At 36.6% G+C, this 25,241-nt stretch overlaps 1 protein-coding gene across 1 annotated transcript; it reads left to right on the top strand.

Moving 5' to 3' along the window:
- The first annotated feature begins 2,414 nt into the window (after positions 1 to 2,414).
- Positions 2,415 to 4,544, top strand: LOC140138385 (uncharacterized). Its single transcript, XM_072160288.1, has one exon. It carries the CDS (start codon positions 3,492 to 3,494, stop codon positions 4,479 to 4,481), a length of 990 nt encoding a protein of 329 aa, XP_072016389.1. The 5' UTR covers positions 2,415 to 3,491; the 3' UTR covers positions 4,482 to 4,544.
- Positions 4,545 to 25,241: the final 20,697 nt, after the last annotated feature.

Raw genomic sequence — 25,241 nt, 5'->3', positions numbered from 1 at the left:
AGCTGAAAATATACACGTATTTTGGCTTTCGCCTATTTCTGATTCCAAAAAATGCAGGACTAATTTTTTGAAGATATAAACTGGCAATAAATTCACATTTTGATATTTTAATATTGGGCCAATTTGTTTTGTGTGCTGTGTCAATGACACCTAAAAATTCGTACATCATTTTCTACTCTTTTAATAACCAGTTATTAAAAATTAACATAAACGAGTAAGATTTGAGAATAATCTATAGATACTGAATGCTAAACACAGTACTTGCTTAGTCAAGTCCTTGAATTTTGTGACCTTGTCCCTCCCCTCCCTCCCTCCTCAAAGAAAAAAAAATCCAAATATAAACGTATGATTTTTATTGCCAGTTCAACTATTACGGAATATGATTGAGCAAAACCAGATAATTTTTTTTCCAAAAAAAGTAAAAGAAGAAGATAAAAAGAGAGAGGGAGAGAGTGCTGGATTTTTCTGGAATCAGCTTGTTTTTTAACGTTTTAACATTTAACAAGTACCTTATTTTTATCCAATAAAAACATAAAGATTGATTTTTTTTTTTAAATCATTGTCTTACACGATGACATCAAGAGACACAATTCATCGATGAATAAAGCTCTAAAATTGATTTAATTATAAAAATAACAAATTATTTGACCAGTAATGATTTTATTGGCTATTTTCAAGGCTATGCTATATCCTTCCTTTTGATATACTTTCAATTCAGATAATTAATTATTTAAGAATTTGTAGTGTTCCGAGTTCAATGAACATTAACGTCTCTTCCCTGCAAACACAAAACGTTTTCGATATCATTCTCAAAAGGTTATAAAAGGTTGTTAGAAAACGTTTAAATGTCGGGTTATATAAAGGGTATAATAAGTTTTCATAACATTAAAAAAAACATTTTTTGATAACCTACTGCAAATATTTCAACATAATGTTATCAAAGTGTTGACAAAATATATGGCAAAAAATGTTGCAAAAAATAGTTTACAATAATATTTTGAAAACATTTAAAAAATAATCTTGTAGTGTGTTTTCATTCAAAACGATTTAAAACGTTTTCATGACCTTTATATAACGCGACATTTTAATATTATTGAAACGTTTTATCTAAACCCAAACCCAAATTATAACTTGTTTAAAACGTTTTTGTGTTTGCTGGGTTACTCTCCTGACGGTGCAAATGCAGTGAATTGTCGATGACCGGCGGTGATTGTGTTTCTGTTACTAGTATTTTAAAGGGACTTTAGGAGATCGGTCGAGAACCAAGATCTCCGAAAGCGCCTTTAATGTTCTTAAAAATGGTTGATAAATCCGGAAATATATATAAAACCATTTTCCATTCGGAAATATCGACAAAATATGAGAAAAATTGGAAGGCTACGTCCGTCCATGAGATCACAAGCATCCTTATTGATTGATTCCCACGGACTCTCTTATGCCCGGCCCCAAAAATTGCCCCAGGAAAATTTCCTGTGAATCTTCCTTTTACTAAAAAACAAATTGCAAACTATTGCTCGCTTCGCGCGCATGACACTGGCCTCTGGCCCTCAAATGTTACCTTCATTTTGGGCTAAAATAGGCTATAGTCTGCATTAGTCGCACGCAAATGTTTTATTGCAATCGGAACAATTATGCTCTTCTCCCTCTAAAATTTTTAATGCTTCCGCCGATCTTACACGTAAACCAAAACCTGGCCATAGAGTGCACATGGTGAGTTGGGCTTCCAAATTTTGGCCTGCGGGCCCAGGGCCTCCCAAAAAGGTAAATCCGGCTCTGCATTAAAACGTTCTAATGCGGATCCAGCGGCATCGTGTCGAGTCATATTATTGACGCATTTATTCGACGTCACACGTACGCTCCATGTAGAAAAAACCCTGTCCAATAACTTGGCTGACGCTGACGCTTCGTATCACGTCACGCCGACTTGCTATGCGCAGTAACGATGTTTGATAAACTATGTGCGCCTCGGCGTGACATCAAATGACGACATCTCAGGTGTACTCGCAAAGGCTTATGGGATTTACCGAAAAGGTCGATTTGCTAACATATCTACGGTGTTTTTGAAACGTATGCTCATGAAGGGCATACTTTTTTTGTCAAATCTATTTTCATTAAAATGTGACAAAAGAGTTCACAGGTGGAGGTCTCTGAACTTAATTACTCTAATGCACACGATTTACATTGGCATTGGCTCAGGCTTAAAAGTATCAATAACACCGAGATACTACGACAGGGAAATGATAAATATACTTATACACATCAAAATAAATCGTTTGCAGATAATATATCATTAAATATTAATGCCTATGAACTCATCTTGACGTTGCAACCTTTTGTTCACTGAATCCACAGTAAATATCGGATGTATCATTTCAAGAAACCGTATCACCCAAACGGAATTAAGTGACGCATATGTAACGGATCGTTTTACTTTTTCTTTTGTAATTTTCACGATACAGGGGTGGATGGACTGAAATCGACCCAGGGATTGGTAGAGCTATTGATCTTTGATACCTGTTTTGGTTTATCTGAATAAAGATCAATGCGAAAAGACAAATAAACTCGAAGTACCTAACACCCTGCGTCATATATTTTTCCGTGTTCATTCAATGGGGATCAATCTGAACTACAACATGGACGTGCTAAGGCACACGAGGTGCAGATATGTTTTCCGACATATGGTAACAATGGTATAATGTACTTGATGATTGCCGATTGGAACAATACAAGTTTTCATGATAATAGGAAATCATCACATTCCAACATTATTTTCTAATCATACATCATTGATCGTTGCATGGAAACGTGTGAGATTGACTGATCTGATTTCGACATTTGACACAATGTGATATCACTGTGCACTGATATGACATTTCAATCAAATTGTTTTAGTGTGCTATAAAACTTCAGTATAACCATACGGATCTGTCTACGTCCTGACGTATAATTTATCTATATTAGAGATAACAATTTATGACGGCTCTGAACGAAATTATCGCGTACTTTGAAAAAAGGATCTCCACATGCAACTCGACGTTTCAAGGAACAACGAATCTTAAAAATGTGAACTGGTAAATCATGATATAAACCAAGTCAAAGGCTCTCTTCTTGTTTACAATTTACTGGTAGCAGCGAGATTGTATACAGTCACCAAGGAAACCAATTGTCAATGTGTAATTTGTTGCAAGGTTATTGGTGACTGGAACCACTCATTTTTTTCTATTTTTATCAAACCACATCCATCTTCCTTTGTAAGTGATAACCCATGCGTGGCTGCAGTTACATGTGAAAAGTCTTCGAATTGAATTAATGGACATTAATTTATTTATGTGAGAGTGTTTTATTATTAAACTTTGCATGCGGATGGCACGTCATGGCACAACAGATTAGACTATTCTAGTGTACTATCATTCATCGGCTGTGCATATGTGATGGAATTAAAGTAATTTCAAATACTTCAGAAAAAGCTGATTTCATGTTTATACTTCAAGATGTATAAAGGAACCCCAGGACGCAGCGAAGACAAAGCAAGACAGCGTAATATATACGCCAAAAAACATCTTCAAAATGATCTGCAAGCCCAGAAGGATATGGAGCGAGCACATCTACAGACTATTCGTAAAGAAAAAATACAATTGCAAAAGGAGCTAGAAAGGATGCACAACAAAGGACAATACATGGTGAAACGACATGGACATTCTAACCACACACAACGACTTTTAAAACTTCGCTTAACAAGTGAACAGGTACAAGATCCACAGGGTGAATCTGGTGAGCAAGAACAAGACAATGGGTCTCGTTTGGGGCTTCCTGAAATTAAGTTACCTAAAGATATGAAAAAGACTTCAAATGGCAAATTGACGATGGAAGAGAGAGTAAAGGCGCGCCGACGACAAGAAGCTGAGAAGAAGCAAGAAGCTTTAGTCGCAAAAGTCGGTAAGCTCGCCGAGGACTTTAAAGACAAAAACAGTCAGGACTTGCCTTTACGAAGACAAAGTAATGTTTCGCCAATTCAACGGCATCTTACGCCACGGCAAGATGGTGCTCAAACTGCTAAATCAGATGGCTACGTCACAGAGTCCCGGCGGCTTAACAGGACAAAGTCTAAACAAAACGCAAGATCTTCAATAGGTGAAGTGGACTTTACTGAAGCTAAGAATTCTGTAGCTCGTAGGTTATTGAAATCCGAGTCAGTGGAAGGAATAACTGGCGAAGATACAAACGGGCGGAAAATATCTCATGTTTTACCGATTGAAACTGCTACAAAGGACGTGTTATCACAAAATATAGAAGATTTAGTGTTCGACCAGGAAATATTTGCTCCTGATGGACATGTAAGAACAGTTCATTTGCTTCCAGACCCAGAGGAGGCATATAGAGAGGCTAAAAAGGCCCGGTATTTAAGGTGGGGGAAAGGAAGTAATCCTATGGAAAAGGAACTTACTGTTGGTGAGATATTTGGCGATGAAAGAATTAACTAACTACTAACTATGCAAATTGTAATTTTGTTGTTCGCGATTTTGCAAACGATAGTATCTGGCAAGTCTGATATGACTAGTTTTTATCTTGTCATTAAATAATGAGAACAAAAAGCCGCAACCTCCTCCATGTCAAAACGCAATATCTGTTATGTACTTATAATACAGATATCGCTTTTTAACTTAAGGCCAGTGTAATGGGAGAGAACATGGACCTTTTCGAGCATCATTATTTCTGAACTGTATGTCAAAAGTATATAAAACTATACATTTTTGGAAAGGAAATTAGTCAAGGAATCCCATTGTGACGTCAGATTTGTTCAAAAATCTCGAGTTTTTGAAAAAATCACAAAAATTCACTTTTTTACCCCAATTTTTTGTGACAACTTAGAAAAAAATCCGTTCGGAGTAAAAAAAATTCAGTTAGCTTTTCATAAAGAAAAGACATGAACTTAGGGAAGGTTTTTTTATTTTTTTGAAATTCGTCTCTTTTTTCGAAATATTGAAAAAAACATGTGAAAAAAGCACTTTTGGCACTCTGTTAAGCTAAAAATTGCACAGAATGGTGTATATTTTTGTTTAAAACAAATATTTTGAAAAAATGAGAAAACCTTCCCTAGGCTTTGATGTACTCTAAAAGATAGTGCAAAAAGTTTACCTTTTGCTTGCATATTTTTCGAGTTATCTTGTCACAAAAATCGTGCAATATTGTCAAAAGTGAACTCTGAGAAATCGACGTTTTAGTAAAAAAATGTCAAAATTATGCACAAAACGTCCTTATATTTTAAAACAGTAAGACTTTCACGCTTGTAAAAGCTGGATCTGGTGCATGGTCTAAATATGCATCTTTTTGCACCAATAAATCTATAATGTCTGCTTTCAGTGCGCCAAAATTCAAAATAATTAAAAAATCTAAGTGGCATTTTGACTGCAAATTTTGGTTTTGTTTAGACCACATTTGCTGGCGTGAACAACATACCGAATGCGCCTAGACTGCGATGGACATACGCGCAGAGTTGCGCCGCGTCATGCTAAGCGAATCGCGCGCGTAATCAAAATATTTCGCATTCGCGCATTTCTGACTCATTATTTCCCGCCAATTTACTAAGCTGTCTTGAGCCATGTGACTTTTTAGAGTTGAAAAGAGTGAAACAAATCAAGCAAAAATATGAGTAAATATTAGCAAGTTGTATTTTATCAGTTTCAAGTGAAAGAATACATCTTAGTGTTGATAAATATCAAGAAATCTCAAATTCGGGCGTGAACGAATGTGTCTTCCATTACTCTGGCCTGATGACAATAACTATACTGACAAAAGAGTGAATGATTCTCAGTCATCCAGTCGTTAAAATCACACAGTTTTGAATTAAATCTTTTACTGGAACTTACTTTTACATCTTGCTACGTTGCATCTGATACCACCAGACTTCATCAGGCAACTGACCCACTGGGTTGGTCATGTACCACCATGGAAATAAGAGAATATTCTCTTATTTCCATGGTACCGCTTAAGACAACTAGGGAATCTTCTTGATGGCCCGGATCCCTACATGTAGTTGTACAGTAGAGCATAATAATTTACCTATAGATCCCATATCTGAACAATGCTGAACTTCGAATCATAAAACCAGGTACAGTGACTTGTTGGAATGATTACTTTGTACCTAAGAAGATCCCAGTCGTCTTCAAGTGACACATGACCAACCCAGCGGGTCAATTGCCCGATGAAGTCTGATGGTATCAGATGCAACCACAGATATTGGAATGTGTTCCAATATCTGTGATGCAAGTTGTAAAAGTAAGACCTAAGGTAAAATATTTAATTCAAAACTTTGTGATAACTAACTACTTAGTTGGTTAATCAAAAGAACAATAGATTGTAGATTGTCTTAGTTCTCAGGTACAGAATATTCCGTAATAATCCGTAAATATAAGCGCTTGGCAATACATATTTTTAAGAATAAGTTCAAGCCTTCTCGGAAATAATGCGTTTCGTAGAAATTTAATCCTCCGGGAAGAATGGGATTTAAAAGAGATAAACATGATTTTATTTTCAGTGTCTCAACAACAACAGTATAGAACGAATCATAAAACTCATATCTGAATCGAAGTCATAAATCGCGGCACAAGAATTTGTTGGAATGATAACGTTGTATAAATGGAAGTTTTTCTTTTGAGTAAATACGGTAAATGAGCCTTTATATCAAATATGTTGAAAGTACACGTCTGTACTTTCAAATTTCAAATAAACTTATATGCAAAAGAAAGAAGAGTTTCGGCATTACAATTTACAAAAATTCTCACATTAATATTTTGCCGACATTACCCTGATCGTACCAGATCATATCACAACTTAAGCCAAGTGGATCTCTAGATTGAATGCACACATGACATGTATGATGTGGACACGATATGGAGCAAAATAAAATAAGTCGCTTTTAAAATGATTTTGAGACATGTCAAAAACAAGTTCACAGATTCTTTTGTAATTTATTGTTTTCTGTGGGACATTTTGTTCATAAGGCCAATTTTGATGGAACATATACCACACTGTGGGGGATGACATTGTAGTATATCCTGTAAAAATAGAAACAATAGAAGAACTAATAGACAATTGAATGGTACAAACTGCAATTCTGACGATGGTGTTCAAGGAATATTCACAGAATATTGAATTTGTCGTGTCATGGTCACTAGTGATGTCAGTATCACAACCAGGATCAATATTGAATAAGTGCTTCTTCTTAATGTTAATGTAATCAATACACTATGTGGCATATCAAGTTGTGTGTTACAGTTGTGTCGCAACTAATATAGGGTTATTAGCTGCATGCATTTTAATCACATTGCATAAGGTCAGTGGCGTAGCCAGTGGGGGGATATGGGCGGCCGTGAGGGCCAAAAGGGTCTCAAAACTACACAAGGGTCTCAAAAGTACAATAAGGTCTCAAAAACACACAAAGGTCTCAGAAATAAACACACAGTAATGTCTCAATAGCACAATACGGTCTCAAAAACAGAGAAAGGTCTCAAAAACAGAGAAAGGTCTCAAATACAGAGAAAGGTCTCAAAAACAGAGAAAGGTCTCAAAAACAGAGAAAGGTCTCAAAAACAGAGAAAGGTCTCAAAAACAGAAAAAGGTCTCAAAACACGTTAAGGTCTCAAAAACACGTTATGGTCTCAAAAACACGTTATGGTCTCAAAAACACGCTATGGTCTCAAAAACACGTTATGGTCTCAAAAACACGTTATGGTCTCAAAAACACGGTTCAAAAACACGTTATGGTCTCAAAAACACGTTATGGTCTCAAAAACACGTTATGGTCTCAAAAACACGTTATGGTCTCAAAAACACGCTATGGTGTCAAAAACACGCTATGGTCTCAAAAACACGTTATATGGTCTCAAAAACACATTATGGTCTCAAAAACACGTTATGGTCTCAAAAACACGTTATGGTCTCAAAAACACGTTATGGTCTCAAAAACACGTTATGGTCTCAAAAACACGGGTCTCAAAACACGTTATGGTCTCAAAAACGCGTTATGGTCTCAAAAACACGTTATGGTCTCAAAAACACGCTATGGTCTCAAAAACACGTTATGGTCTCAAAAATACGTCAATGTCTCAAACCAGGTATTACAACCGACCGTTATATGTGCAGTACCGCATGCAGTACTATACTGCACACATCAGCAGGCGAAACTACACATTCCGTCACGCACTTCCGCATGAGGAACTACATATCCCAACTTGCATTTCCGCATGCGGTGACGCAGGTCGGGATGTGCAGTTCCGCATGGGGAACTGCAATATTTTTGGTGTATTTCCGCATAGACCAACTTTGCATCACTGCAGCCAAAATGTTTCTCAAATTGCCTGCGGTTGTAAGTTGTAAAAACTAAGACAATTTGTGTTACACAATTTGTGTTAGATTTGGCCAAAACCTTTGTCCAAATTTCTTACAAAATTACAAGTTGGACTTAAAAAGTCTTATCATATAGTGCGACTGAAAAGAAATTTTGCATATTGGAACACGTTCCTAACGTTTTCCTACACCTTTTAGGGTGTAATATAGAAACGTTGCCCAAAATATATGTGCCATAATTGCTTGCTCCCCCCCCCGCCCCCACCCTTTCGACCTGCCAAAAATTACTTGACCCGCCCTTTCGACCTGCCACAAAATGCAACATCCATGTTGGTATATCACTGTGCAGGATGAATCTTATTCAAAAATTGAGTTTTATAGGAATTCAGCAGCAGGCATTGCATTCACTAATTTGGATATTTTCAAAACAACTTGCACCTCCCCTCATCAAAACAAAACTTCACTGAAACCCTCAGTTTTTGGCAAAAATCAATGCCTGTTTCTTTGTGCAAGGGGTAAATGTGAAAGATAAAAAGCATCACAAAGAGAATATTTTGAGGCAATTTATGAATTGTTTTCAGCTCAAAAACATTGACATATTTTGCTTTAAATTATTTTCTTTATAAATTTGTTTTTTTTTCTTGTTTCACCCCTTGCCATTAAAAAAGCTCAACAATTAACTTGTCTAATATTGATCAGCCCATACACCAGTCACCATGAAAACAAACACATAGATACATGTTAAATTGCATTCTTATTTATAGTCACTTTATTTTTCTAAACACACACAAGTATTCCAACATGTGGTCAGTAACATGTATGATTATGGGCGGCCGTGAGGGCCAAAAGGGTCTCAAAACTACGCAAGGGTCTCAAAAGTACAATAAGGTCTCAAAAACACACAAAGGTCTCAGAAATAAACACACAGTAATGTCTCAATAGCACAATAGGTCTCAAAAACAGAGAAAGGTCTCAGAAACAAACACACAACAATGTCTCAATAGTATAATAAGGTCTCAGAAACAGGGAAAGGTCTCAAATACAGAGAGGTCTCAAAAACAGAGAAAGGTCTCAAATACAGAGAAAGGTCTCAAATACAGAGAAAGGTCTCAAAAACAGAGAAAGGTCTCAAAAACAGAGAAAGGTCTCAAATACAGAGAAAGGTATCAAAAACAGAGAAAGGTCTCAAACACAGAGAAAGGTCTCAAAAAAAGAGAAAGGTCTCAACTGAAACAGAAAAAGGTCTCAAAAACACGTTATGGTCTCAAAAACACGTTATGGTCTCAAAAACACGTGATGGTCTCAAAAACACGTTATGGTCTCAAAACACGTTATGGTCTCAAAAACACGTTATGGTCTCAAAGACACATTATGGTCTCAAAAACACGTTATGGTCTCAAAAACACGTTATGGTCTCAAAACACATTATGGTCTCAAAAACACGTTATGGTCTCAAAAACACGTTATGGTCTCAAAAACACGTTATGGTCTCAAAAACACGTTATGGTCTCAAAAACACGTTATGGTCTCAAAACACATTATGGTCTCAAAAACACATTATGGTCTCAAAAACACGTTATGGTCTCAAAAACACGTTATGTTCTCAAAACACGTTATGGTCTCAAAAACACGTTATGGTCTCAAAAACACATTATGGTCTCAAAAACACGTTATGGTCTTAAAAACACGTTATGGTCTCAAAAATACGTCAAGGTCTCAAACCAGGTATTACAACCGACCGTTATATGTGCAGTACCACATGCAGTACTATACTGCACACATCAGAAGGCGAAACTACACATTCCGTCACGCACTTCCACATAGGAACTACATATCCCAACTTGCATTTCCGCATGCGGTGATGCAGGTCGGATGTGCAGTTCCACATGAGGAACTGCAATATTTTTGTGTATTTCCGCATGGGGAGTTTCGGTATAGGCCTATGGATGGGTCATTTTGTTTTCAAAATTTTCTTAATTTCTTTTGGAAAATAGACCAACTTTGCATCACTGCAGCCAAAATGTTTCTCATATTGCTTGCGGTTGCAAGTTGTAAAAACTAAGACAATTTGTGTTAGACAGTTTGTGTTAGATTTGGCCAAAACTTTTGTCCAAATTTCTTACAAAATTACAAGTCTTATCATATAATGCGATTGAAAAGACATTTCGCATATTTGAACACGTTCCTAACGTTTTCCTACACCTTTTAGGGTGTAATATAGAAACGTTGCCCAAAATATATGTGCCAAAAATTGCTTGCTCCCCCCCTCCCCCACCCTTTCGACCTGCCAAAATTACTTGACCCGCCCTCCCCCCTTTGACATGCCAACAAATCTTTGCGTCCCCCCCTCTATAATTCACCATCCCGGCCCCGGGGGTACAATTTATTGCACCACCCCTGACAAGTTCAGGCGCCTATAGGTGTAAATTATGAACATTACTCGTTGATGGTCGATAAACGTCCCAATAAATCGGACTTAGTCACCGGTCAGTTCTACAGCATAGATATCCATGGCTAACGATGGTTAACTATGGAAACATGTTAAAGGACATCAAGAAAATTTTCTAAGTTATTTATTTTGAGCTCTTTCGAGACGAGTAATGGATATATTCTGTAGATTTAGGTTTTGTCTGTGACTGCTAATGTGAGGCCGTCGTAGGTCGTACGGGGCTCAAACTCGGTGGGTGGGTGTAGTTCTGTCCTGGCAAGAAGAAGTTTATGTTCGTTAAGTCATCCGACCCCGGTGCCCCCTGCCAAGGGGTCATTTGAGGTCAAATGACTAAAACTGTCATATGGGCATGAAATTAGGTCCTACGGGACTCAAACTCGGTGGGTGGGTGTAGTTCTGTCCTGGCAAGAAGATGTTCATGTTCGTTAAGTCATCCGACCCCGGGGCCCCTCCCAGGGGTCATTTGAGGTCAAATGACTAAAAACTGTCATATGGGCATGAAACTAGGTCGTACGGGGCTCAAACTCGGTGGGTGGGTGTAGTTCTGTCCTGTCAAGAAGATGTTTATGTTCGTTTTAAAGTCATCTGACACCGGGGTCCGCTCCCAGGGGTCATCTGAGGTCAAATTACTAAAAAGTGTCGTATGGGCATGAAACTTGGTAGGTACAGTCAACATTTAAAACAACATTTTTGAAGGTAATTTTGGGGTCATCCAAGGTCACCACGGGTCATCTGAGGTCAAATTAGTAAAAACTCATATATGGGCATGAAACTTGGTGGGTAGGCCTACAGTCAACATTTAGAGTTATAAGTTTAGATCATTCTGGGGTCATCCAAGGTCACCCAGGGGTCATCTGAGGTCAAATTACTAAAACTGTCGTATGGGCATGAAACTTGGTGGGTACAGTTAACATTTAGAGCCAAATTTTGGAAGGTCATTTTGGGGTCGCCAGGGGTCATCTGAGGTCAAATTAGTAAAATCTGTCATATGGGCATGTCACCATCAGCCTGGTAATCGCGGCCAGGCGAGAACCGCCAAATATGTAACCGCCTAGTCTATTTTAAAACTGATGCATCAATGACTATGTTCATCATGTCATTATTGTATCATTCTCACATACATTAGGAAATGAATTTGGAGAATAGAGGCCTTGCATGTGACATATCATCCCGTAAATATGGCGGACTACTCAAATGCATTCAACAAAAGCATGATTGCAATCAAATAGGTTGATGACAACATTTGATTGAATGGACTGCACTCCGCCATAACTACGGTGAAGGACACCTTTGTTTGGAGCCAATCGATAATTTCATGCAGGGCCTCTATACTTTCTGTTAATAAAATACTATTCTGACCTCACACTCCAGTAATTTCAGTAACACATCAAAGAATGTCTTCCAATTCATGAAAACAAATAGATAATCTGCATATCGGATTAAAAGCTTGCAATAGGATTAAAGATTGGTGCTTGACTGGAATTACGTGCTAGTGTCATTGGTTATTGTTAAAAGGCAATAAGGTGTGTAATTGCAATATTTCCTCTGAATAGGAAAGAATCTCTACATCGAACCATGGATGCTGGTGGTTCGAATTAAGCCCGATCCTGACTCCACTTCGCAGCGGTATGCGATGCTGCGATGCTTTTCAAACATCTCAGCATCCCGCGATGAAATTAAAATGTACAGGTGGAGTCAGTATCGGGCTTTAGGAATAAAAACCCAATTCGAAATGATGCGCTTGAGAATTCAACAATATAAATAATGGTAGCTCTATTATAATACACATTAATGATAAAATTCCAAAATATAATACGTTTTCTGTCTTTTCTTGTCACGTGGTAGGCCTATGTTGAAGTTGCGATTATATTTTTAAATAAGTTTCAAATGAATAACAACAAGACAAGTAGCCGAGTGGTCTAAGGCGCTAGGCTCATAGAGTACTAAGCGTTGCGCCGTGAGTTCGAACCCCGCCTCTGCCAAACTTTAAAAGAAGTAAATTAAAATTTGACTTTTTTAAATTTCATATTTGGGAAATGTGACTGTATGGTGTGGAGTGGTGTGATAGGGCATGTACTTTAACTGGCCGGCGCGGTCCGGTGACTAAGTCTTTATTGGGCGTTTTATCGGCAGTCAACGAGTAATGTGAATAGAAATTTAGTATGAAATGGGTCTATTGAGAAGATTTATCAATTTTGTCCAGGTATTTGGAACATGGGATCACTCAGGGTCCACCCCATATCCATGTTGGTATATCACTGTGGAGGATGAATCTTATTAAAAAATTGAGTTTTATTGGAATTCAGCAGCAGGCATTGCATTCACTAATTTGGACATTTTCAAAACAACTTGCACCTCCCCTCATCAAAACAAAACTTCACTGAAACCCTCAGTTTTTGGCAAAAATCAATGCCTGTTTTACACCACAGAAAAAAGGTCTTCTTTGTGCAAGGGGTAAATGTGAAAGATAAAAAGCATCACAAAGAGAATATTTTGAGGCAATTTATGAATTGTTTTCAGCTCAAAAACATTGACATATTTTGCTTTAAATTGTTTTCCTTATAAATGTGGGTTTTGTTCTTGTTTCACCCCTTGCCATTAAAAAAGCTCAACAATTAACTTGTCTAATATTGATCAGCCCTTACACCAGTCACCATGAAAACAAACACATAGATGTTAAATTGTATTCTTATTTATAGTCACTTTATTTTTCTAAACACACACAAGTATTCCAACATGTGGTCAGCATACATGTATGATTCAAATAAAAATACACAAAGTTGTAAAACCTAAAGCATGTGTTACATTTTTAGAATTATTAATAAATTTGTTGTTTAAAATTATCAAATTTTACTAGCAGTGCCCGTATTATTTTGAATATGCATAATTAACATTAAAAGTTGGGTTGTTTGTCTGTCACTTTTAATTGATTTAAGAGGGGTACTACACCCCTGGCCAATTTGTGCCTATTTTTGCATTTTTCTCAAAATTACAGTGCATAGGTGACAAGTAAGATGTGTATATTATAGGGGCAAGGACTACAACTACTGCACTGAAAATTCAGCAGCTCAAGACAAGTAGTTATTGATTTATTGATCAAATATTGGTTTTCCCTCATTTTTGACTGTAAATCCACAACTGTTGTCTGTGCTGAAATAAAATTTCCAGTGCAGTAGTTGTAGTCCTTGCCCCAATAATATACATATCTTACTTGTCACCAATGCGCTATAAATTTTGAGAAAAATGCAAAAATAGGCACAAAATTGGCCAGGGGTGTAGTACTATAAGGAATATCAACAAGGAATTACAAGAATCATAACAAAGCAGCCATGAAAGTGAAAATTTTAGCTCTTTTGACCTTGGGAACTCGGGCCTGTACATGGGGGAGTGGGGAGGGGTGCGACCACACCTTCACCCCAACTTTGTACAAGTATACACAAAGTACCAAAATATCACATTTTTGTGAGCATAGCAAGCAAAAAAAATCAGGCTTTTTTACGCTTTTTTGGTCAAAAAAGGTGAAAATTCCACTTTTCACAATATCACCCCCCTGAAAAAAAGTGCACTTTCTCAAAATCAGTACCTCCAAAAAAATCCTGCGTACTACGGGCCTGAGGGAACTGTGACAAGCCCTCTAAACTAAAGAGCATTACTTCTTGTCATTTATATAAAGCACTTATGTTTTAGAGCTAATAATTCTGTTTGTACTGAATTTATTCCTAAAAATCACGGAATTCACCTTTAATGCCAAATTTGAGTACTTTCTACCACTTTTATGAAAGTACATAAAAGATTCTGAATCAGCACCCCAAAATTGACTAAGAACACTTCTCAAACCTTGTATAGCTCTCTGTGTAGACCCCAGTCCGAAACCCCGTCAGTCCGACACCAGCGCATTAAACCGCTCGGCTATCAAGGCTTGATGGTGTCATGATGAAAATTTTAAAATATAATCGCAACTTCATTACTTCAACATACCACGTGACAAGCAAATACAGAAAACGTACCATATTTTGGAATTTTATTTGTTTAAAAACATTAATGTGTGTAATAGCGCTCAATTGTTGATAACTGCGTGTTTTATATACAGAAATAGGAATGAGGCTATACACGCACAATAGTATAATCGATTTTGATTCACACGTGCGCTACGAACTCGTCGTATACTAAAAGCATAGATTATCAATGTGGCGTGGCCTACCATTTTGCTTGTAGCTTCTTTTATACACGTCGATGTTTTCATCAATTACACAATTAATCCACATTAGACCCATAATTTTATTTCAGGAAATAAAAGATTAGATAACCATAAAAACGAAACAGTTATCATTGGTTGGGTCTAATGTAATTTATACATGGAATTTTCAACGTTTTTTCTATCGCCATTCTCGCTCAATTAAAAAAAATATTTTGGCGTATATAAAATTGAAATAAAATTTTCTGCCTCATAAACGACATCAAATGTGCCACAATTGGGTATCACGAATCGTTATATATGATGTGCAGTTAATATTCATATTTTCTTTTATACAGAGGATGCTTCAGTTTTGACAGGAAAAATATTTTCTTGAAAACCCTCTCACTCGGTTATTTTAAAAAGGTAACCACGCTTCCCTAGAATGTGCAATAATTACAATTAAAATTTTTCTTATTCTAACAGCAAGCGTTTCTAAAATGCAGTATGGCGAAATGTGGTGTAGATATTAACAAACCATCTAACCCAATAAGTATGATAGGGCCTATATTGTGACGAGTTTAGTAACTTAATTTAGCATGTGATCCTAGCATCCTTTTTTATGACATTTTTCAGTAGATATCCACGAAAAAAGCTTATTCACAAAATTTCAATCCGATTTTGCGTTTGCGAGTTATGCATGATTATGTGTATTATTCCATATAGGCCATGTTGTAATTTCGATCTGGTATACCGGTACCAGAATAAAATTCAAATTTTTCATGTCACGATATTTTTGCTAAATGAATTAATCTGCAAGAAATATTTAGTACATAAACATTATGTAGCCAAAAGTTCCCAAATGGTATAAAAATCTCAACTTTCTTTTTGAAAAAGTGGGGGATGAGGCTGTGGATCACGAAATGCCCTTTTAACTGCATGTCAAAGCACGTAGCCATTTGACTTAAACTTTTGATTAATACATCCAATTCGGAAATGTACCAAAATTGCATTTCCCCATGCGGAAATACACCAAACATATTGCAGTTCCCCATACGGAAATACACCAAAATATTGCAGTTCCCCGTGCGGGACTGCAAGCGGATGTTGCAGTACTGTATGCGGTACTGCATATATACGGTCGGTTGTAATACCTGATTTGAGACCTAGACGTGTTTTTGAGACCAAGATGTGTTTTTGAGACCAAGACGTACTTTTGAGACCCTTTTGGCACTCACGGCGCGGCCGCCGGGGTCAAAAGGGTCAACGCCGAGGAATACTATGGGCGGCCGTGTGTGCCAAAAAGGGTGTAAAAACACGTTCATGTCTCAAAAACACGTCTATATCTCAAATCAGGTATTACAAAGTCAACCGGCCGTTATGTGCAGTCTATGTCTCTGAGGTATATGTCTCTGAGACCTTTCTCTATTTTTGAGACCTTTCTCTATTTTTGAGACCTTTCTCTGTTTTTGAGACCTTTCTCTGTTTTTGAGACCTTTTTCTGTTTGTGAGACCTTTCACTGTTTTTGAGACCTTTTTTGTTTTAGAGACCTTTCTCTGTTTTTGAGACCTTTCTCTGTTTTTGTGACCTTTCTTTGATTATGAGACCTTTCTCTGTTTTTGAGACCTTTCTCTGTATTTGAGACCTTTCTCTGTTTTTGAGACCTTTTTCTGTTTTTGAGATCTTTCTCTGTTTTTGAGACCTTTCTCTGTTTTTGAGACCTTTCCCTGTTTTTGAGACCTTCCTCTGTTTTTGAGACCTTTCTCTGTTTTGAGACCTTTCTCTGTTTGTGAGACCTTTCACTGTTTTTGAGACCTTTTTTGTTTTAGAGACCTTTCTCTGTTTTTGAGACCTTTCTCTGTTTTTGTGACCTTTCTTTGATTATGAGACCTTTCTCTGTTTTTGAGACCTTTCTCTGTATTTGAGACCTTTCTCTGTTTTTGAGACCTTTTTCTGTTTTTGAGATCTTTCTCTGTTTTTGAGACCTTTCTCTGTTTTTGAGACCTTTCCCTGTTTTTGAGACCTTCCTCTGTTTTTGAGACCTTCCTCTGTTTTTGAAACCTTGACGTATTTTTGAGACCATAACGTGTTTTTGAGACCATAACGTGTTTTTGAGACCATAATGTGTTTTTGAGACTATAACGTGTTTTTGAGACCATAACGTGTTTTGAGACCATAACGTGTTTTTGAGACCATAACATGTTTTTGAGACCATAACGTGTTTTGAGACCATAACGTGTTTTTGAGACCATAACGTGTTTTTGAGACCATAACGTGTTTTTGAGACCATAACGTGTTTTTGCGACCATAACGTGTTTTTGAGACCATAATGTGTTTTTGAGACCATAATGTGTTTTGAGACCATAACGTGTTTTTGAGATCATAACGTGTTTTTGAGACCATAACGTGTTTTTGAGACCATAACGTGTTTTTGAGACCATAATGTGTTTTTGAGACCATAACGTGTTTTTGAGACCATAATGTATTTTGAGACCATAACGTGTTTTTGAGACCATAACGTGTTTTTGAGACCATAATGTATTTTTGAGACCATAACGTGTTTTTGAGACCATAACGTGTTTTGAGACCATAACGTGTTTTTGAGACCATAACGTGTTTTTGAGACCATAACGTGTTTTTGAGACCATAACGTGTTTTTGAGACCATAACGTGTTTTTGAGACCTTTTTCTGTTTCAGTTGAGACCTTTCTCTGTTTTTGAGACCTTTCTCTGTATTTGAGACCTTTCTCTATTTTTGAGACCTTATTGTACTATTGAGACCTTGCTGTGTGTTTGTTTCTGAGACCTTTCTCTGTTTTTGAGACCTTATTATACTTTTGAGACCTTATTGTGTGTTTATTTCTGAGACCTTTATGTGTTTTTGAGACCTTATTATACGTTTGAGACCTTATTGTGTGTTTATTTCTGAGACCTTTGTGTGTTTTTGAGACCTTATTGTACTTTTGAGACCCGTGTGTGATTTTGAGACCCTTTTGGCCCTCATGGCCGCCCATATATGATTCAAACAAAAATACACAAAGTTGTAAAACCTAAAGCATGTGTTACATTTTTAGAATCTATATAAATAAAAGGAAGTCGCTAAATCTTGTGCGCGAATAGACTCAGAGATGATTTCACTTTCAGCTCTGATTTATTGGTACATTGATCGGGTACATATTGCCATTAAACCATCTGAGGTTCATTTTTGCAAAAATTGGTGGTAACTAAGAGAATAACATAAAAAACTGTCGTGTTGCTATGCAAAATCGATCGCAGTGGCATTGTGGGTAGGCCTAATAATGACAGTGTGAACCGCATAATAATATTTCCATTAAAAAACCATACGCAGAGCAACATTGCCCCGTTTTCTGCCAACTGCGAGGTGGCCAAGAAATGATTCAGGCTATCTAGATGCACAACAGCGCATAATTTAATAATGATCTTACGAGCTTTTCGTCCCTACGCAGATCTACGCGCCCCATTTACCGCCACTGCATCAAGGTTGGCAGCCAAGAAATTAAGGCTACGACGCGTGAATCAGGTCTTTGCGTCATCACTAAGGTATAGGAAACAGTGGTCTGGTAGTCTAGAGTGGTGATAGTGCCTGCGTGGAGACCCGGGGTGCAGACAGTCAGTGTACAATTTCATTATTTATTCTAGGCCTATGAATCGTCCGGAGATTGAGGAATATATACGGGAAATGCATTGCACTTTATTTGGTTGAAAACGGTCAACAAATATGGTTAAAACCGGAATTTTTTTCCCGGGCCTTTTTATTGTCAAAACTCAGTGGTAGCGCGTACCGTAACTAACTGGCAGCGCGTTGGTGGTGTTAGTGCGTTGGCGTACAAGGGATGTGACTCGCACGCACGGTTCGCATAATGCATAGGCCAACTTTCCGTGCCAGAGAAATAGAAAAGAAAAGAAAGTAGGACAAAACGGAAAAGGTAGGCCTACTATGGATGGGTTATGGGTACAGGGTTGTGGATTAGAGTAAATAAATAAATAAATCTATATAAATAAATGGAAGACGCATATGCATAGGCCAACTTTCTGTACCAGAAAAGAAAAGAAAGTAGGACAAAAAGGGGTAATGGGTTTGGTTAAGAGATTACCAAAATGATAAAAATCGTAAGGATACGGGAGGCAGGAAGGAACCTAAAAAATGAAAGAATAAATAAATCTATATAAATAAAAGGAAGGTTGCTCATCTTGTGCGCGAGTGTTCTCAGAATTGCCTAGACTTTCGGCTTTGATTTAGTGGTATATTGATCGGGTACGTATTGCCATTTTTCCATCGGACATTCGTTTTTGCAAAAATTGATGGTAACTAAGAGAATAACATCAAAAACTGTCGTGTTGCTATGCAAAATCGATCGCTGTGGCATTGTGGGTAATAAGGACAGTGTGAACCGCGTAATAATATTTCCATTAAAACCCATACGCAGAGCAACATTGCCCCGTTTTCTGCCAACTGCGAGGTGGCCAAGAAATGATTCAGGCTATCTAGATGCACAACAGCGCATAATTTAATAATGATCTTACGAGCTTTTCGTCCCCACGCAGAGCTACGCGCCCCATTTTCCGCCACTGCATCGAGGTTGGCAGCCAAGAAATTAAGGCTACCACGCGACTTGAATCAGGTCTTTGCGTCATCACTAAGGTAACGTAGGAAACAGTGGTCTGGTAGTCGAGAGTGGTGATAGTGCCTGCGTGGAGACCCGGGGTGCAGACAGTCAGTGTACAATTTCATTATTTATTCTAGGCCTATGAATCGTCGAGAATGAGGAATATATACGTGATTGCACTTTATTTGGTTGAAAACGGTCAACAATTATGGTTAAAACCGGATTTTTTCCCGGGCTTTTTTATTGTCAAAACTCAGTGGTAGCGCGTACCGTAACTAACTGGCAGTGGCAGGTGGTTATGTCTATGAGCGAGTTGGTGTTAGCACAGATATTGGAAGTGCCCAACAAACACAAAACGTTTTCGACATCATTCGCAAAAGGTTATAAAAGGTTGTCAGAAAACGTTTGAATGTCGGGTTATATAAAGGGTATATTAAGAGTATAAAACGTTTTCATAACCTTAAAAACATTTTTGATAATCTACTGCTCAGCAAACAAAAATGTTTTACAGAAAACGTTTAAATGTCGGGTTATATAAAGGGTATAAAAACGTTTTAATAGCATTCCAAAAACATTCTTGAAAACTTAATACAAAACATTCTAAACAGAATGTTATTTTAGGGTTGAAAAATATTTTGCGAAAAATGTTTGCCCAAAATATTTTCAATAACGTTTTAAAAACGTTTTCATGACCTTTATATAACCCGACATTTAAATGTTATTAAAAGGTTTTGAAAAAACATTTTAAGAACATTTCTGTGTTTGTTGGGTTCAAACATTTTGACATAATGTTATTTAAGTATTGACACAATATTTGGCAAAAATATTTGCAAAAATAGTTTACAATAACATTTTTTGAAAACATTTAAAAATATTGTTGTAGTGTGTTTTCATACAAAACGTTTTAAAACGTTATCATGACCTTTATATAACCCGACATTTTTATGTTATTAAAACGTTTTTACCTCAACCAAAAGCCAAAATATAACTTATTTAAAACGTTTTTAAAACGTTTTTGTGTTTGCTGGGTGTGGTGTTAGTGCGTTGGCGTCCAAGTGATGTGACTCGCACGCACGGGGCGCATATGCATAGGCCAACTTTCCGTGCCAGAGAAATAGAAAAGAAATAAATAACATGGAAACGGAGAATAACATATATTTATTGGAACAAAATAGATCTATCTAGAAGAAACTGAAAAGAAAGAAGGAATAAAAAGAATAAAAAAGAAAAGAAAAAGAAGACAAAAAAGACACGGGTTATGGTTACAGTAACTAAATGAAACGGGAGAAAAATAAAGAAGGAAAGAAAGAAACTAATCAGGAAACGTAAGAAAAAAAAAGCTAAAATTAGATTAAAATTAATCAGGAAATATAAGAAAAGAGAAGCTAAAATAATGAGAACAGAATTAACATGGAAACGGGAAATCACAAGCTAAACAGCATATAAAAAAGAAGCTAAAAGGGAAACGTAAGAAAGGGCAGATTTAGAAAATAATGGGAATGCGGTTAGGCCTAAATAACATGGAAACGGAAAATCACAAACTAAATAGCAATTTTTTTTTAATGGGAACAAACTAGGCCCATGTAGAAGAAATTGAAAAGAAAGCAAGAAGCTAAATGAACTGCCAGAAGGGACAGATTAAATCAGGTTTAGAACAATGAAATTTACCTTTTCAATGATTCTACCTTTTCAGTAATTAGTGATCACTCCCATTAACTCATCTAGCGGGGACCCGCGAGGAAAAAAGAAAAGAAAGGAAGACAAAACTGAAAAGGTAGGCCTCATGTAAAAAAGGAAACTAAAATAATGAGAACAGAATTAAATAGATAAAATTCAAACGGGAAATCACAAGCTAAGCAGGACATATGAAAAATGGGAATAAAATGTAGAAAAAAACCCAAAACTAAACATGCTAAAAGGAGAAATGTAAGAAATGGTAGATTTATAAAATAATGCATGGGAACGGGGCTCAATAAATGAATAACATGGAAACGGAAATCACAAGCTAAGCAGCATGGGAACAAAAGGAGCTAAATGAATAAGAAAAAAAGGAAAAGAAAAAAGAAGACAAAAAGGGTACGGGTAGGCCTATTATACGGGTTATAGTTACAGTAACTAAATGAAACTGGATCAAACTAAAGAGGGAAAGAAAGAAACTAATCAGGAAAATTAAGGGAAAAAAGAAGTTAAAATTAGAAACTAATCAGGAAAAATAAGAAAAATAAATAACAACTGAAGGAAACGGGAAATCACAAGCTAAGCAGCTAATAAAAAAGAAGTTATAAAGGGAAACGTATAAGAAAAGATAGATTTAGAATGGGAATGGGGTTAGGCGTAAATAGATAAATAACATGGAAACGGAAAATCACAAGCTAAATAACATTTTGTTAAAGAAAATGGAAATGCAAGAAGGGACAGGTTTAGAAAAATAAAGTTGACCTTTCAATGATTCTACCTTTTCAGTAATTCCTCCTGTTTTAGTGATCGCTCCCATTTACTCATCTAGCGGGGACCCGCGCGAAGCGCGGGTATCCCGCTAGTAAATAAATAATTCATGAAAAAAGGAAGCTAAAATAATGAGAACAGAATTAAATACAAACGGGAAATCACAAGCTATAACTTATAAGCAAGCTAAAAGGACAAATCTAAGTAAGGGTAGATTTATAAAATAATGCATATGAACGGGTTTCAATAAATAAATAAATAACATGGGAACGGAAAATCACAAGCTAAGCAGCATATATCTATTGGAACAAAATAGATTTATGTAGAAGAAACTGAAAAGAAAGAAAGAATAAAATGAATAAAAAAGAAAAGAAAGGGAAAACAAAAAAGATACGGGTATTATACAGGTTACTAAATGAAACGGGAGCAAAATAAAGAAGGAAAGAAAGAAACTAATCAGGAAACGTAAGAAAAAAAAGCTAAAATTAAAAACTAATCAGAAAATATAAGAAAAATGAAGCAGCCAAAATAATGAAAACAGAATATATATTAACATAAATAACGGGAAATCACAAGCTAAGCAGCATAAAAAGAAGCTAAAAGGGAAACGTAAGAAAGGACAGATTTAGAAAATAATGGGAATGCGGTTAGGCCTAAATAAATAAATAACATGGAAACGGAAAATCCCAAGCTAAATAGCAATTTTTAAGGGGAACAAACTAGACCCATGTAGAAGAAACTGAAAAGAAAGAAAGAAAGAAGCTAAATGGAAATGCAAGAAGGAACAGGTTTAGAAAAATAAAATTTACCTTTTCAATGATTCTACCTTTTCAGTAATTCCTCCTGTTTTAGTGATCGCTCCCATTTACTCATCTAGCGGGGACCCGCGCGAAGCGCGGGTATCCCGCTAGTTATTAATAAATTTGTTGTTTAGAATTATCAAATTTTACTAGCAGTGCACGTATTATTTTGAATATGCATAATTAACATTAAAAGTTGGGTTGTTTGTCTGTCACTTTTTAATTGATTTAAGGAATATCAACAAGGAATTATAAGAATCATAACAAAGCAGCCATGAAAGTGAAAATTTTAGCTCTTTTGACTTTGGGAACTCAGGCCTGTACATGGGGGAGTGGGGAGGGGTGCGACCACACCTTCACCCCCAAATTTGCACAAGTATACACAAAGTACCAAAATATCACATTTTTGTGAGCATAGCAAGCAAAAAAATCAGGTTTTTTACGCTTTTTTGGTCAAAAAAGGTGAAAATTCCACTTTTCACAATATCACCCCTGAAAAAAGTGCACTTTCTCAAAATCAGCACCTCCAAAAAATCCTGCGTACTACGGGCCTGAGGGAACTGTGACAAGCCCTCTAAACTTACAGCTAAAGAGCATTACTTCTTGTCATTTATATAAAGCACTTATGATTTAGAGCTAATAATTCTGTTTGTACTGAATTTATTCCTAAAAATCACGGAATTCACCTTTAATGCCAAATTTGAGTACTTTCTACCACTTTTATGAAAGTACATAAAAGATTCTGAATCAGCACCCCAAAATTGACTAAGAACACTTCTCAAACCTTGTATAGCTCTCTGTGTAGACCCCAGTCCGAAACCCCGTCAGTCCGACACCAGCGCCTTAGACCGCTCGGCTATCAAGGCTTGATGGGGTCATGATGAAAATTTAAAAATATAATCGCAACTTCATTACTTCAACATACCACGTGACAAGCAAATACAGAAAACGTACCATATTTTGGAATTTTATTTGTTAAAAACATTAATGTGTATTAATAGCGCTCAATTGTTGATAACTGCGTGTTTTATATACAGAAATAGGAATGAGGCTATACACGCACAATAGTATAATCGATTTTGATTCACACGAACTCGCCGTATACTAAAAACATAGATTATCAATGTGGCGTGGCCTACCATTTTTCTTGTAGCTTCTTTTATACACGTCGATGTTTTCATCAATTACACAATTAATCCACATTAGACCCATACTTTTATTTCAGGAAATAAAATATTAGATTACCATAAAAACGAAACAGTTATCATTGGTTGGGTCTAATGTAATTTATACATGGAATTTTCAACGTTTTTCTATCGCCATTCTCGCTCAATTAAAAAAGTATTTTGGCGTATATAAAATTGAAATAAAATTTTCTGCCTCATAAACGACATCAAATGTGCCACAATTGGGTATCACGAATCGTTATATATGATGTGCAGTTAATATTCATATTTTCTTTTATACAGAGGATGCTTCAGTTTTGACAGGAAAAATATTTTCTTGAAAACCCTCTCACTCGGTTATTTTAAAAAGGTAACCACGCTCCCCTAGAATGTGCAATAATTACAATTAAAATTTTTCTTATTCTAACAGCAAGCGTTTCTAAAATGCAGTATGGCGAAATGTGGTGTAGATATTTTAACAAACCATCTAACCCAATAAGTATGATAGGGCCTATATTGTGACGAGCTTAGTAACTTAATTTAGCATGTGATCCTAGCATCCTTTTTATGACATTTTTCAGTAGATATCCACGAAAAAAGCTTATTCACAAAATTTCAATCCGATTTTGCGTTTGCGAGTTACGCATGATGTGTATTATTCCATAGGCCACTGTTGTAATTTCGATCTGGTATACCGGTACCAGAACAAAATTTAATTTTTTTTGCTAAATGAATTAATCTGCAAGAAATATTTAGTACATAAACATTATGTAGCCAAAATTTCCCGATGGTATAAAAATCTCAACTTTTTTGTTGTTGAAAAAGTGGGGGGATGAGGCTGTGGATCACGAAATGCCCTTTTAACTGCATGTCAAAGCACGTAGCCATTTGACTTAAACTTTTGATTAATACATCCAATTCGGAAATGTACCAAAAATTGCATTTCCCCATGCGGAAATACACCAAATATATTGCAGTTCCCCATACGGAAATACCCCAAAAATATTGCAGTTCCCCATGCGGGACTGCAAGCGGATGTTGCAGTACTGTATGCGGTACTGCATATATACGGTCGGTTGTAATACCTGATTTGAGACCTAGACGTGTTTTTGAGACCAAGATGTGTTTTTGAGACCAAGACGTACTTTTGAGACCCTTTTGGCACTCACGGCGCGGCCGCCGGGGTCAAAAGGGTCAACGCCGAGGACGGCCGTGTGTGCCAAAAAGGGTGT

This window comes from Amphiura filiformis, chromosome 17, assembly GCF_039555335.1.
Source record: "Amphiura filiformis chromosome 17, Afil_fr2py, whole genome shotgun sequence".
NCBI classification, from domain to species: domain Eukaryota; kingdom Metazoa; phylum Echinodermata; class Ophiuroidea; order Amphilepidida; family Amphiuridae; genus Amphiura; species Amphiura filiformis.
The sequence above is the reverse complement of the archived record's forward strand: the minus strand, read 5'-3'. Positions and strand labels throughout refer to the sequence as shown.